Source organism: Mobula hypostoma, chromosome 30 (assembly GCF_963921235.1).
Source record: "Mobula hypostoma chromosome 30, sMobHyp1.1, whole genome shotgun sequence".
Taxonomy (NCBI): Eukaryota; Metazoa; Chordata; class Chondrichthyes; order Myliobatiformes; family Myliobatidae; genus Mobula; species Mobula hypostoma.
In genome coordinates this window covers 17,288,597-17,304,142 of record NC_086126.1, presented here as the reverse complement: position 1 = coordinate 17,304,142, position 15,546 = coordinate 17,288,597, and the positions used below count along the sequence as shown (strand labels likewise).

Genomic DNA, 15,546 nt, shown 5'->3' with positions numbered 1-15,546 from the left:
TTGCAGAGACAGGAACAGACAAAACATATGCATGCTCTCATCTCTCCCTGCAGAGGAGGTGCTCTGCGTCCTGGGCTTTTGCGTGTGTCGCCAATGTCGAGTCGCTGTGGTACCTGAAGACGAAAAGACTGACTGTCCTCTCGGAGCAAGGTAATGCCCGCGCATACCAGCCTCTCCCCCACCCGTACCCCCCTGCCGCCCCGATTCCGCTCAACCCCAACCCGCACACAGACAGACACACACACACACACACACACACACACACAGAGACAGACAGACAGACACACACGCACACACACACGCGCGCACACACACACACACACACACAAACACACACACACACTCACACACACACACACACACACACACACACGCACACAGAGACAGACACACACACACACACACACACGCACACAGAGACAGACAGGCAGACAGACAGACAGACACACACACACACACGCGCACACACGTGCGCACACACACACACACACACAGACAGACAGACAGACACACACACACACACAGACAGACAGACAGACACACACACACACACGCACGCACACACGCGCACACACACACACACACACACAAACACACACACACACTCACACACACACACATACACACACTCACGCACACAGAGACAGACAGACAGACAGACAGACACACACACACACACACACACACACACACACACACACAACTCATCCCTGTCGTCGTGACTGAAGTCTCGTCTGGTTTATGTCCGCAGAGCTTCTGGACTGTGACAGGTACGACGGGGCTTGTACCCCCCTCAGCGGGTTCTACGGTATAGTACGTCTGGGTAAGCATGTTCTCTGTCTTTCTGACCTGTGAAGACTGGCACACTGCACGGAAAGCCCGACTGGTAACACGGAATCACAAACCTCTCCTCTCCTCTCTCTGTAGCATTGAAAGGCACTGAATAAGGCTAGAGGGAGGCCGTTATCTATCGTCCCCCACCTTATCCTTACTCCTTCCCTAACATCTGATCTTAAAATTAGCCTCCCCATCGGCAATTCCCGCTGCCTCGAGGAAGCAGCCAGGATAACTGAGGACTTCTCCCATCCTGGTCAGTTTCGCTTCACACACCCCCACCCCCAAAAAAAATCAGGCAGCAGACACAGCGGCTGATTGAAATGTACAGCAGGGTTAAGGATGGCTCCGACGCTGGTGTTACGAGCCTTCATCTGCCGGCCTCCCTCGTCGTGGTCCATTCACTCGATTTGCCTCCCCACGCGGCGCTTTCTCGGTAACTGGAACACTTAATTTTATTTTTATTTCCACGGCAGCCCTTCGAGATTCAACCCGAGACTAACCACGGGGCAAGTTACAATCTACCAAGCGGAGCACCCGGGGAGAAGTCATCGGGTCACGGGAGAACGTGCAAGCTGCTGGAAGACAGCGGTTAGAGGGAGTTGAAGCCGAACCGTAGAGTGCCGTGCTAACCACTGCGCTACCGCGCTGCCCTGCCTTCCGTTTCATTCTGTCACCTCAGTGTAATGACCGGTCTGGATGACGCAAGCTTCTCACCGTGCCTCCCAACCACAAGATGTTCTGCAGATGTGGGAAGTCCGGAGAAACACTGACAAAATGCAAGAGGAACCCAGCAGGTCAGGCAGCGTCTGCACAGAGGACTGAATTGCCCATTCATAGACCTGCTGAGTTCCTCCAGTGTTGGGGTGCACTTCTCATTCTGTCTCTTTAAATGTGACCATCGTGTATACATAACCCCAAACTGTACCAGGTCCAGTGTGACACTTTGTGTCAGCCTCTCTCTCCGCGGATGCCGCCTGACTGGTGGAGTGTTACCGGTGTTTGAGATGCCGGTGGGGAACGGGCTGCCCCTGATATGGAGGACGGACATTTAGGGGAAGGGCTTTGGAGCAAGACTCATTCAACCTGAGATCACCGATCCGATCTGGACTGGCCAGGGAAGTTGGATGATCGCTTTCTGATGTGGAGCGGCTTGAAAAACAGGGCTGGGGGCTGGGGGGAGGGTGGCTATTCTGCCTTTCGATTGTGATGGGCAGAAGAGCGATAGCCAGTATAGGCAGGTGAGGGGAAGAGTGAGGCGGATTGGTGAGCCCAGGCGAGGGCTGGTTATAGTGATAGGGGGAGTGAGGTGGAGGGGAAGGGTACAGCTTCAGATGCGGGGAGTTGATGGGAGGAGGTGACGGAAGAGTGCCCGGGGTGGGGGGGCGGTGTTACCGGGGTTAACGTCGGGCCAGAGGCTGGCCCGTTGGCTGTGGCTCAGAGGGTAGTGCGGCTGCCCAACGGCTCCAGAGAACCGCGTTAATCGGAAGGGGAAGCGAAGGGCGAAGGGGAAGCAGATTACCGGAAAGAGGAGAATTAGAGGTGGAGATAAAACTCAGGCGGGTAGGACCGTCTTGTGCTGAGTGTTTTCAGATCCCTGACAGGGGTGGTGCTAGAGGCTGATACATTCGGGGCATTTAAGAAGCTCTTAGATGTAAGAAAAATGGAGGGCTGTGTGTAAGAGGAGGGTTAGATTGATCTTAGAGCAGGGTAAAGAGTTGGCCCAACGCCGTGGTCCGCCCTGTGCTCTAAGCGTGGGGGCCGGGTGTGTCTCTGGGATCCTCTACCCCTCAGGGTTGTGCAAGGTCGGTCTGTGGGTAGGCGAGGTGGAATTGAAGAGGAGGGAGATAATCCTGCTTTCTGTTAACAGGGGGGTTGATGTCTCAAAGGCGATACCCCTACAAGGCCAGGAAGTGTACGTGCAGGCAGGTACGCCAGAGACGTGTCGCCATCGTAAAGACCTTCCGAAGCATCACCCCTTATGAGCAAGGCGAGTATCCGGGGTGCAGAGGGTGGGGAAGGGGTGGGGAGGCAAGAGCGTGGTGCCTCTCGCTGTTCTCTTCCCCTACCCCAACCCGACTCACCAAATAGACCAGAATGGTTTGGAGGGCGCACTGTAGCCCAGGGGAGGTGGGGGTGGGGGGTGGGGAGAACTTTGTAAACCGAGTCGCTTTTGCAGCCGTGCACACTTGCAGTGACAGGCGGAGAGGGCGTGACCGGTAGTCGGTTTGAAGGGGCAGGTCCGTAGGTTCGCTGTGGAAGCCCTTTTACGAGGGCCAGAGGCTGGCCCGTTGGCTGTGGCTCAGCGGGTAGTGCGGCTGCCCAACTGCTCCAGTGAACCGCGTTCGATTCCGACCACTGGTGCTGTGTGTGTGTGTGTGTGTGTGTGTGTGTGTGTGTGTGTGTATGTGTGTGTGTGTGTGTGTGTGTGTGTGTGTGAGAGAGAGAGAGAGAGAGAGAGAGAGAACTGTCGTTTCAGGGGGACTAGAATATGTAAAAACACAAGGAGGTAATGTTGAGGCTTTCTAAAGCATTGGCAAAGCCTCACTCGGAGTGTTGTGAGCTGTTTTGGGTCCGTTATCTTAAAAAAAAAGGATGTGCTGACACTGGAGAGGGTTCAAAGGAGGTTCAGGAAAACCATTCCGGGAGTGAAATACCTGTCGTATGAGGAGCGTTCGGTGTCTCTGGGACTGCACTCACTGGAATTCAGAAGAATGAGAGGCGACCTCGTTAAAACCTATCGAGTGGTGAAAGGCCTCGATAGAGTGAATGTGGAGAGGCTGTTTCCTATGGTGGGAGAGTCTCAGACCAGAAGACAAAGTCTCAGAATAGAGAGTCATCTCTTTTCAGAACGGAGATGAGAAGGAATCTTTTTAGTCAGAGAGTGGTCTGTCTGTGGAATTTGTTAGCACAGGCGGCTGTGGAGGGCAAGTCTTTACGTATATTTATGGCAGATGTTGTCAGAATCTTGTTCAGTCAGGGCACGAAGAGATACGGGGAGAAGGCAGGAGATTGAGGCTGAGAGGGAAAATGGATCGGCCGTGATGAAATGGCGGAGCGGACTCAATGGCCCGAATGGCCTCATTCTGCTCCTATATCTTTTGGTCTTATGGTCTTATCTCGTAGCCCTGGTCTGTGAGTGAAAGGTGAGGAGGGCGGAGGGGTGAGGTTGTTGGTTAAATGGGGTAGGTGTTACGATTGCAGGGAGAGCAGCACTATCTTGATGGGCTGAATGTCGTCGGGGAAAATCACGAGATAATGTTCTGTTTGCGGGCAGCCGAATTGAGGGGAGAATTTGTTGCGAGAAAAGCTGCGGGGTCACGTTTCCCTTCTTTTTAACCTGGCCAGAGTGCGGGTCAGGGTGGGAATGACGGGGGTGGGGGTCATGTGAGCAGGCTAGATCGGAACTAGCTGCGAGGTGGGGTTTGGGATTGCGGGGAGTCGTGGCGCAACTCGATGGGCCAAATACCCTGCAGTGTAAATACCCGATAACGTACAAGCTGAGGGGGGATAGAATGGTGGGAGACGGCCTGAAGGGCCACAGCTCTCCTCTTTGTGACGTTTCACTTTTTCTCCTTCAGAAATGCAGAGGTGGGTGTACCGAAGGGGACCCATCGTCGTCTCAATGAACGGCATCCTGCTGAAAGTAAGCTGTTCGCTTCTCCTGATCGCACCAAAAGCGTCGAGATCCCCACCCGCCTGTCGGACTCTACGCCCCCTCCTCCTATAAACCCTGACGCAACTCTCTGCCCCTTCTGCGACCAATTCTCCCGCTCCCACCCCACGCCGCACAGATGTGACAGGACCGCTGCTGGCTGTCTCCACGGTTTTCAACATCCGGCTACGATTCCTTGTGTTTTTACATATTCTAGTCCTCCTGAAAGGAAAGATCTCTCTCTCTCCCTCTCTCTCTCACTCTCTCTCTCTCTCTCTCTCTCTCTCTCTCCCTGTCTCTCTCTCTCTCTCTGTCTCTGTCTCTGTCTCTCTCTCCCTGTCTCTCTCTCTCTCTCTGTCTCTCTGTCTCTCTCTCTCTGTCTCTCTCTCTCTCTCACACACACACACACGCGCGCGCGCGCGCGATCTCTCTCTGTTCTCTCTCTCGCTCACGAGAGACCCTCTCCCGTCTCTGTCTGCTCTCTCTCTGTATGTCTCTCTCTCTCTCTCACTCACCAGAGGTCCACTCACACTCACACTAACTGGAGGTCCTCTCCCATCTCTCTCTGTACTCTCTCCATCTCTCTCACTCACTAGAGGTCCTCTCCCATGTCTCTTTGTTCCCTCTCTCTCTCTCTCTACCTCCGTCACACACTCAATAGAGGCCCTCTCCCATCTCTCTCTCTCTCTCTCTCTCTCTCCCTCACACACTCACTAGAGGTCCTCTCCCGTCCCTCTCTGTTCTCTCTATCTCTCTCTCTCTCGCTCACTCACTCACTGGAGGTCTCCCCTCTCGCTGTCCGCGTTCTCTCACTCTAACCCTTCAGCGTGGAAACAGCCCTACAACCCAGTAAGTCCTTCCCACCCAATCTCGTCACTCCGGGTCCTCTCCCTGTCTGTATGCCTGTCCACGTGTCTCACGGCTTGGCCCATTTTGGCTCCGAATGAACCCCATGTTCCCATTCCTGGGGCTCATCCCCGACGCTGAGCGAGTCTCCCGTCCTAACCTACAGGACGTGGGACCGTGGGCGAAGGGCAAGGCTGTAAAGAAAGCTAACGCTTATCTTTTCTCGCTTTCCCACAGACCTACAGGAGGGGAATACTGCGGCCTAGCTCATTCAGGTGCCCTTCGAACAATTTCAACACCGTCGTGTGCATTGTGGGATACGGCTACCGTGAGTACCACCTCCCGTCTCTGATCAGCGGGGCGCTGTGCCGTGGACGGGGCGCTGTGCCATTCATCAAGTCCGAGACACAGAGACATTTACTAATTATCCATCTCTGTATCCTACCCCCCTGCGCATCTCACCCCGCGCCCCCCCCCCGCCCCACGCACTGGGAGTATTCGCAAACAGCGACCAGCACCTCGACCTTACAAGACCGTAAGACATCGGAGCAGGATTAGGCCATTCGGCCCGTCGAATCAACTCCGCCATTCAATCGTGGTTCATTTATCATGACTGCCAAACCCATTCTCCCACTTCTCCCTGACACCCGGACTAATAAGGAACCTGTTGAACTCTGCTTTAAACCCAATGGCCTGGCCATTCACCACCCTCCGGATAAATCAATTCCTCCTCACTCATCTCTGGCCGGCTCTATCTCCGTGATACAACCACTTGTCGAATGCTGCTACAGTATTTTCCTCCAAGGGGAAAATCCCTCCAGATCCCCTTCATCCTCCCGCCCTTCTGCCTGGGGTTACAAACAGAGCCTTCGCTTAGTGCCAACACGCAGAGAACACACAGTGCCAAGGGCGTATCTGCGCGGAACTGAGCCGGGGTAAAAGGGCGACCATTGTTCCATATTTAAAAGTTAAACTACTGTATTGCTATTATACTTTCATCTCTGATTAACGCACGGTGTTCCTTCTTACCAGTTAATCATTGAATCTTATTGTAGCCTTCCCCGTCCACCGTCCAGAGTAAATCCCTCTGACCACTCTCCCATTCCTGGTTCCCCACGCCTTCGGTGTGCCCAGCGACGGTTCTCCCTGTGAACAAGGCCGAATGCCCGGTCTGAGCCTCTCCTACCCTCGCACGCCGTGCGTCGGATCCCTCTCTACCCCAGCGCCCGGCCCCTGGAGAACGGGCCAGCGACGCGGGGCTCAGCGAGGAAGTGTGAGGGGTGCGGCCGCCGATTTGGAGGAGAAACTCACGCTGTCCGTTTTCTGATTTTTTAGAAAGGAGGATGCCGTACTGGATCGTGAAGAATAGCTGGGGACAGACATGGGGAGAGGGGGTAAGATTTTCAAGCTTTGAAGTCAGAAAATACCGTGCGGATTCAGATGCTATTCACGCTTCGCGGCACAGAAACTCACTAACCTCTTCCACTCCACCTTGGGGAGAAGTGCTGTGGAGTGAATCGCTTCCCAATGACTGCAGTTCTTTAAATCGTGCGGTCCGGGGCGCACGGCTGTCGCCCTGGGCGATCTGAGGCGGCGAGGCGTCGGGAGGAAGATCCTCCACCTTTGCAGCTTGGCGTGGCGTTTCTGCACAAACACGACCCATTCCAACACACACCCCTACCACAGCATCACGTCACTACCCACGTCACTGCCCCTTTCTACCCTGTCCCATTCCAGTCCCTCGGCCACACACAGCAGCATCTTCGGCTCTCTGACAACCCCGTGGCCGCCCCCACCGCGAGTCCGACCCGCCTGGACTTGTCAGCAGACTCCACCCGGCTAACGTGAGCCCTGGTATGGAACTCACCCCCACCTCCCAGGGAGGCACCAGTCAGAGACCCCGAGCGACGTAGTGAGTGGAACAGGCGGCCGTGACGCCGTCCATCGGGAAAACTTGGTTTCACTGCAGTGGATTTGTTTGCGAGAGGCGGGTCCCATTCGAATTCTGGCTCATTGGAAGGGGTGGGTTCAAGGCATCAATTTTCTTAGATCACGGGGTTGTCAGTTGGAATGTTTCCGATTGGAATGAATGGATTCCGACCGATAGCTTTTCCAGTGGAACACTTTTCTTCGGGAAGGGTTTGGTTCATTTCCCTACTGTGTCCCACCCTGGCGTTTCTGTGGTTGAACAAGCTCTGCATTTTTGTGGCTTTTGCAAAGACTCAATAAAATAACTTGAAGCATCACCCTGACTGGTTGTGTTTGTCCGGCGCTGCCTCCCGGGAACAATCGTCTCCATCCTCACACACCCGACACCCCTCTCCCGCTTCTGACCTCCAGTGCGAGCAAGCCAAGAAACTCCCAGCCTCTTCTCCTCGGACCACTTGCCTGCGTCACCTTTCGCTCGTCACTTTCCCCCACTACAATAACATCCGCCATGCTGGCTGACCACCCCTGCACACGGGGGATGAGAGAGATCTGTGGGGAACAAATTGAACCCTATTAAACACTGAAAGGCCGAGACACACTGAATGCGGATAGGATATTTCCTGTAGTGGGGGGACTCTAGGACCAGAGGACACAGACAGAGTGGATGTGGAGAGGATGTTTCATTTAACCATAGAACCATATAACAATTACAGCACGAAAACCGGCCATCTCGTCCCTTCTAGTCCATGCCGAAATCATACTCTCACCTAGTCCCACCGACCTGCACTCAGCCCATAACCCTCCATTCCATTCCTGTCCATATATCTGTCCAATTTAATTTTAAATGACAACATCGAACCTACCTCAACCACTTCTGCTGGAAGCTCGTTCCACACAGCTACCACTCTCTGAGTAAAGAAGTTCTCCCTCATATTAGCACTAAATGTTTGCCCTTTAACTCTCAACTCATGTCCTCTTGCTTGAATCTGCCCCACTCTCAATGGAAAAAGCCTATCCACGTCAACTCTATCTATCCCCCTCATAATTTTAAACACCTCTATCAAGTTCCCCCTCAACATTCTACACTCCAAAGAATAAAGACGCAACTTGTTCAACCTTTCTCTGTAACTTAGGAGATGAGACCCAGGTAACATTCCAGTAAATCTTCTCTGTACTCTTTCAAATCTGTTGTCATCTTTGCGATAATTCGGTGACCAGGAATGTACACAATACTCCAAATTTTGCCTTATCAATGTCCTGTACAATTTCAACATTACATTCCAACTCCTATACTCAATGCCCTGATTTATAAAGGCCAGCATACCAAAAGCTTTCTTCACCACCCTATCCACAGGAGATTCCACCTTCAGGGATCTATGCACCATTATTCCTAGATCCCTCTGTTCCACTGCATTCTTCAATGCCGTACCATTTACCATTTTTGTCTTATTTGGATCAGTCCTACCAAAATCTAGCACATCACGTTTATTTGCATTTATATGAGGGGAGTCTAGGACCAGAGGACAACATATAGAGTGGCTCTGGAGAGGATGATTCCTATAGTGGGAGAGTCTAAGACCAGATGGCACAGATAGAGTGGATGTGGAGAGGATGTTTCAGATACTGGGGGAGTCTAGGACCAGAGGACACAGATAGAGTGGATGCGGAGAGGATGTTTCCCATAGTGGGGTGTCTAGGACCAGAGGACACAGATAGAGTGGATGTGGAGAGAATGTTTCCTATAGTGGGTAGTCTAGGACCAGAGGACACAGGTAGAGTGGATGTGGAGAGGATGTTTCCTATAGTGGGGGAGTCTAGGACCAGAGGACACAGATAGAGAGGATGTGGAGAGGATGTTTCTACAGTGGGGAAGTCTATGACCAGAGGACACAAATAGAGCGGATGTGGAGAGTTTGTTTCCTATAGTGGGGAGTCTAGGACCAGAGGACACAGGTAGAGTGGATGTGGAGAGGATGTTTAATATAGTGGGGGAGTCTAGGACCAGAGGACACAGATACAGTGGGTGTGGAGAGGATGTTTCCTATAGACGGGGTGTCTGGGACTAGAGGACACAGATATAGTGGATGTGGAGAGGATGTTTTCTGTTGTTCAGAGCGTACAGCCTCACAATAAAGGGACGCTCTTTAGAACGGAGAACGGGATGAATTTCTTTATCCAGAGGACGTTAACTCCGAGGAATTCCTGGTCACGGGAGGCTTTAGTGTCTTTCAATATTTTTATTAGTTACTGCATAAACGAATACAGATTACAAGATATATATTATAAGTCAAAAGAAAAAAAAATAGTACCAAATACATTATATTAAAAATACAGTTACAATCACAAAACCCTGTATTCTTAAAAAAAAAGATTAAATCGTAATATTGAAATATAATAATTTTGTTGTACAGAAAAAAAAATTAAGCCCACTACCAAAGCCGGAGCTGTTAGGAAAAGCAAGAAAAAAAAAGGGAATAAAAAACCTTATCATATCGTAAAATACATTATTAGCCACCATCTCTACTTTTACAACAAATCAAAGGTTTTGAAAATAACTCAGAAATGGTCTCCAAAATGTATAAAAATCTCGGCTAGATTCAAAAACTGAACAGCAGGTCTTCTCTAAACTTAAACATGACATAACATCACGTAACCATCGAACATGAGTAGGCGGAACAGCATCCTTCCATTTAAGCAAGAACGCCCTCCTACCTGTAAGAGATAGGAAAGCCAAAATATGCATATCAGGTGTCTCCAAAATGAAGTCTTTTCATCTAACAATACCAAATAATGCGGTCAAAAGGTTAGGCTTAAAATTTACCTTGACAAGTACCGAGAAAGTTTGAAATACTTCCTTCCAATATCTTTCAAGGCTCGGATATGTCCAAAACATGTAAATTAATGAAGCTTCTCCATTATTGCATCTATCACAGAAAGGAGATTTATCCGAATAAAAACGAGAAAGGTGTCTTTGGACATGTGAGCCCTATGAATCACTTTAAATTGTAAGAGGGAATGACGAGCACATAACGATGAAATGTTCACCAATTTAAAAAATTTCATTCTAAGTTTCCTCAGAGATTGAATTCTGTAAATCTTGTTCCCAAAGATTTTTAATTTTGGCTGTAGGAACACTCCTAGCAAAATACCATAAATGTTAGATATTGAACCATTAGAAAAAATGTTTCAAATGAGAAATTACATCTAATTAGTCCTTATCGGAACTTAAAGGAAATGTATATAAGTTGAGAATGCAGCAAGTCCCTAATTTGTAAATAACGAAAAAAGTGAGTTTTGGGTAACCCATATTTTGCTTAAATTTTTGCTCAAAAGCAAAAAGACTTCCTCCACAATCAAATCCTGGAAGCATTTAATACCCAATCTATCCCATTCTTTACAAACTGAATCGGTCATGGAAGGTTTAAAAAAAATAGTTAGAACAAATGGAGTAGACAAAGAAAATCTCAATAGACCATAGAACTTTCTAAATTTTACCCAGATCCTCAAATTATGTTTAACTAATCAAATAAATTCAAATTTTCAGTTAGTTTACTAAACGATAAAGGGGCTGAGGATCCGAGAAGAGAAATAATAGAACATTTATTAACAGAGTTGCCTTCTAAAGAAACCCTTATTGGACAGTCCTCACGGTTAAAAGTTGGTAAAGCTGAACCTCCATTCTTCTTAGATTTTTGAAGACGAACTTTATTTAGTCGAGAGTGTTTGTTTTTCCATATATAAGAAGATATAATACAATCGAGAGAATAAAAAAAAGATTTAGGAATAAAAACGGATAATGCCTGAAAAAGGTATATAAATTTAGGTAAAATATTCATTTTAATAGAGTTAATTCGACCAATCGAGGATGACGAAAACGGCGACCAGTTTGAAAGTGTCCTTTTTACAAAATTCAGTAAGGTAAAAAAAAAATCATTAAATAGGTATTTATAATTCTTAATAATTGTTACAATGGTAAATTGGAAAATTGATTAATAATTGGTAAATTGATTTCTTACAATTTTAAAAGGAAAGTTAGCATTAATTGATAACAAATTATTCAAAGAGAAAAAGTTCATTCTTATGTAAATTCAGTTTGTATCCTGAAAACTGGCTAAAACAAGAATGTAGAGAAAACACGGGAGGTAATGAAGACTCGGAATTAGAAATAAAAAGCGATAGAATAAAAACCAGCAATATCATTAGATTCAGGGAAAGCAAAGTCTAGGGGTTCTAACGCCAAGGTAAAGAGCAAAGAGCTCACGGGACAACCTTTGTCATGCTCCGGTCCGTGAAGCCCGCATTCCGGTTCACGTCCGATCCGTGGATTCAGGACTCTGGGTCTTCCAGCTGTCTCTTGTTTTGATTGAGTTAAGCAGAGGCGCCTGATTCCCATATTGGGGCTCGGAATATAAGTAGCCTTGGGGTTGAGCGTGAGCTGCTGGTTTGTCTTGTCAGTCCCCCTTGGAGCAACCTGCTGATGGAAGACTCGTGAAACCATTTGTGATCTCCAGACCTGGTCGGAGGACCACTGCTTCATGGAGCCTTGTTGCCACTTGTGGGAGTAGACTTTGCGGTATGGATTCGGCTGTTTCCCGGGTCAGCTGAGTGGCTGCCAGTCACTCCGAGCTAGGTAGGGATCCGGCTGTTTCTGTAGCCAGCAGAGGTTGCTGGCTGAACTGAGACTTGGAGCTACCCCGGAGCAGAGATGGAACTGTCTGTCGTTCCTTGGTGTTTGTCTCTTCTTGTCCTCGCCTCCGTGGGGTAAGTCAGGCAGTTTTGCCGTTGCCCTGCGGGGGGATCTGTTTTGTCTTGTCTTCTCCTCACCTCCGTGGGGTAAGTCAGGCTATTTTGCCGTTGCCCTGCGGGGGGGGGGGGGGGGGGGGCGGGTGATCTGTCTTGTCTTGTCTTTGTCCCTGTTCGGTAAGTCCGGCCGTTCTACCGTTACCCATCAGGTGGACCTGTCCTACCTTGGTGTGGAGATGAAGTTGAGTCCCGGATTGTCTAAGGATAAGTCCCGGCTCTATGTCTATGTTCTGTCCAGTCTCATGTTGGTGTCGTGTTAGAGGTGAGTCCCGGCTTTCCAAAGGATAAGTCCCGGCTCTATGTTGATATACAGTTCCCAGTCTGTCTCCGAGTTCCAGCCTCTGAGTTATCAGCCTCCGCAGCCTCTAGAGCCAAGACCCCTGCCTGCAGCCTCTAGAGCCAAGACCCCAGCCTGGCTCCAAGCCGGTAGACCAAGACCCCAGCCTCAAGCATGTAGACCAAGACCCCAGCCTCAAGCTTGTAGACCAAGACCCCAGCCTGTCTCCACGTTCAAGAACCAAGACCCCAGCCACGTCCTGTCCAGTAGCCATGTCATGTCCTTGCCTAGTTCTGGGGTCCGAGTCTGAGGCAAGACCCAGGTCCTGGGTCCTTGTCCAGTCTCTGGCTCGGAGCCCAAGTCTAGGCTCCTAGTGCATTGTTCCTTGCCCGGGTTCCCTGTCTTGTCCATGTCCTGTCCCAAGTCTGTGTTCTTGTCCCTGCTCCTTGGCTGTATCCGGTCACGTCCCTAGTCTAGTCAAGTCCTGTTCCTTGTACTTCAGTGTCTGTGTTTTGCTGTTGGGTCCGTTCCCAGCACCGCTTTGTGATAACCTTGTCTAGTTCCACGTTGAAGTTTAAAAGGTTTGGAATACTGAAAATTGGTAAGGACCCTAACAGAAGGAGATAAATAAAGTAATTTAATTGATTGACTAATATCGGGCACAAAATTAATTTTTTTCTAAAGTTTGAAATAAATAATTCCATTCAACCCGATCAAAAGCCTTCTCAGCGTCCAAAGAAATCGTACATTCCGATATCTCCTCAGAAGGGGAATAAACAATGTTTAATAAATGACGAATATTAAAGTGGGAATATCGATTTTTAATAAGTCCAGTCTGATTATCAGAAATGATAGATGGTAAGATATTTTCAATCCTACGAGCCAGAACTTTGGATAGGATTTTAGTATCAACATTAAGTACAAAGATTGGTCTGTATGAAGAGCATTCAGTTGGGTTCTTATTCTTTTTAAGAATAAGCGAAATAGAAGCTTCACAAAAAGATTGTGGCAACCGACCCAACTTAAAGGAGTCCGAAAAAAATACACATAAATGAGGTATGAGCAGTGAGGGAAAAGCCTTACAAAATTCTGCAGAAAATTCATCAAGACACGGAGCCTTCCCCGAGTGCAAAGAATGTACAGCCTCAGCAATTTCTTCATACAAAATAGGTTGATCCAACTGTTTTTGGTTATCAACAGAAAGTGTACGAATGTTTAATTGGTCTACAAAATTATTCATTACAGTGTTATCTTTGGGAGAGTCAGAACTATAAAGTTTAGAATAAAATTCTTTAGAAATATCGTTTATTTCTAAATGGTCCGTTGTCCTATCACCGTTGGTTTTACAAATTTCTTTAATTTGCCGTTTAGCTATAAAGGTTTTTAATTGGTTAGCCAATAATTTACCTGTTTTGTCTCCGTGGATATAAAATTGACTTATATTTTATAAGTTGAGTTTCAATTGGATATATTAAAAGAAGATCATATTTAGTTTGAATTTCAACACGTCTTTTATATAAAGCAGGGTCTGGAGCCAAGGCATATTTTTGGTCTAACTGTTTTAACTGATTAGCTAATTCAATTCTCTCTTTATTAGCTTTTTTTCTTGACACTTGCAGTATAGGAAATAATTTGACTTCTAAGAAAAGCCGTAAAGGAGTCCCATCTAATAAGACTGGAAGTCTCTTCCAAAGTATTCTCTTCAAAAAAAAGAGTAATTTCTCTCTCCATAAATTTTAAGAAATCTTTATCAGATAACAAAGTTAAATTAAAACACCAAGATCTGTTTGTTTGAGGAGGAGCAGGGAGATTAAAAGATAAAAGCACAAGAGCATGATCTGAAACAGCAATTTCTTTATATTCACAGGATCGAACTAAAGGAATCATTTGACTATCAATAAAAAAGTAATCAATCCTGGAATACATATGATGGACATGAGAAAAAACGAATACTCCCGATCTAGTGGATATAAAAAACGCCATGCATCAACAATACCACATTTCATTAAAAAAAAGATTAAATAAACAAAGCTGATTTATTAGGTGTCGCTATTTTAAAGGATGACCTATCTAAAACTGGATCTAACCAGCAATTTAAGTCTCCTCCCATCACCAAAGAGTAAAGGCTCAAATCTGGCAGCAGCGAAAAGAAACGTTCAAAAAATCCTGGATCATCTGTATTCGGAGCATACAGATTGGCAAATACCATTAATTTATTATCTAATTTCCCTGACACTATGACAAAACGCCCATTAGTATCAGACACTACTTTATGTTGGACAAAGGGAACTGTATTATCCATAAAGATCGAAACTTCCCTAGACATAGCCTGGAACGAGGAGTGAAAATGTTATCGATTCCATCTATTGAAAAGACGTAAGTTGTCACATTTACGTACGTGTGTTTCTTATAAAAGAAATAATTTGTGCCTGAACTTTCTTAATATAGGCAAAAATCTTATTCCGTTTCACAGGGTGATTTAATCCTTTCACGTTAAGACTGAGTAAGTTAATATTATAACGCTTAATTAATGCTATTTAATAAAGAAATTAAAGTAATATCCAGTAAAATAAACATTAAAACCAAACAATAAGCCTTGAAGTAGGGTATCCAAGCAACAGATTTGGCTAACTCCCCTCTTCCCTCCTCCCAAAGTCAGAAGGGCAGCCAAAGGAAGGCTAACAACATCACCCTCCCAAAACAACCTGCTGGATTTGAGTCCTAATTAATTCCAAGGTCAATTGTATTCCAAGCTGGACTAAACAACGGCCAAAAAACAACTTAACCCTCATAACAAGAACACAAATAGATTAATAATTACAGTTTCAGTTGGGTATTACAGAAAAATACCCAAACAAGCCATATTGGCCCGATTTTGCTCTAGGTCCGATGTTCTTTCGGTTTTATATAAAGAAGGCAGACACTGCTCGTGTCAAAGTTGAGTTTATTGTCAGATGCACGGGTGCGTGTGGGCTCCGATGCAGAGGAAAGGCTTTCGGCAGCAGCATCACCTGAAGTATCAACACCCACAGGGGAAAGATGGATTCTGCACTATTGTTCGAGAAAGGGCAGGATCGGAGCCAACAAGCGGTCCCCGTTCGCGCGAATGGACAGACAGGAGAGGTTGCGGTGTTGTGTTGCTCTGCTAAGATTGCAGTTCGGACTTGCAGGAGTTTCAGTACCTCCTGCCCATTGGCAGCTG

General features: G+C 47.5%; 1 protein-coding gene across 1 annotated transcript in view; it reads left to right on the top strand.

Moving 5' to 3' along the window:
* Positions 1 to 6,880, top strand: part of LOC134339740 (cathepsin F-like) — a 15,407-nt gene extending 8,527 nt beyond the window's left edge. The window contains exons 6-12 of the mRNA XM_063036484.1: positions 54 to 150; positions 752 to 823; positions 2,705 to 2,824; positions 4,416 to 4,480; positions 5,573 to 5,663; positions 6,671 to 6,739; positions 6,819 to 6,880. Of these exons, the coding sequence (XP_062892554.1) occupies positions 54 to 150; positions 752 to 823; positions 2,705 to 2,824; positions 4,416 to 4,480; positions 5,573 to 5,663; positions 6,671 to 6,739; positions 6,819 to 6,880 (576 nt within the window). The remainder of the gene's footprint in view (positions 1 to 53; positions 151 to 751; positions 824 to 2,704; positions 2,825 to 4,415; positions 4,481 to 5,572; positions 5,664 to 6,670; positions 6,740 to 6,818) is intronic.
* The last annotated feature ends 8,666 nt before the right edge of the window (positions 6,881 to 15,546 follow it).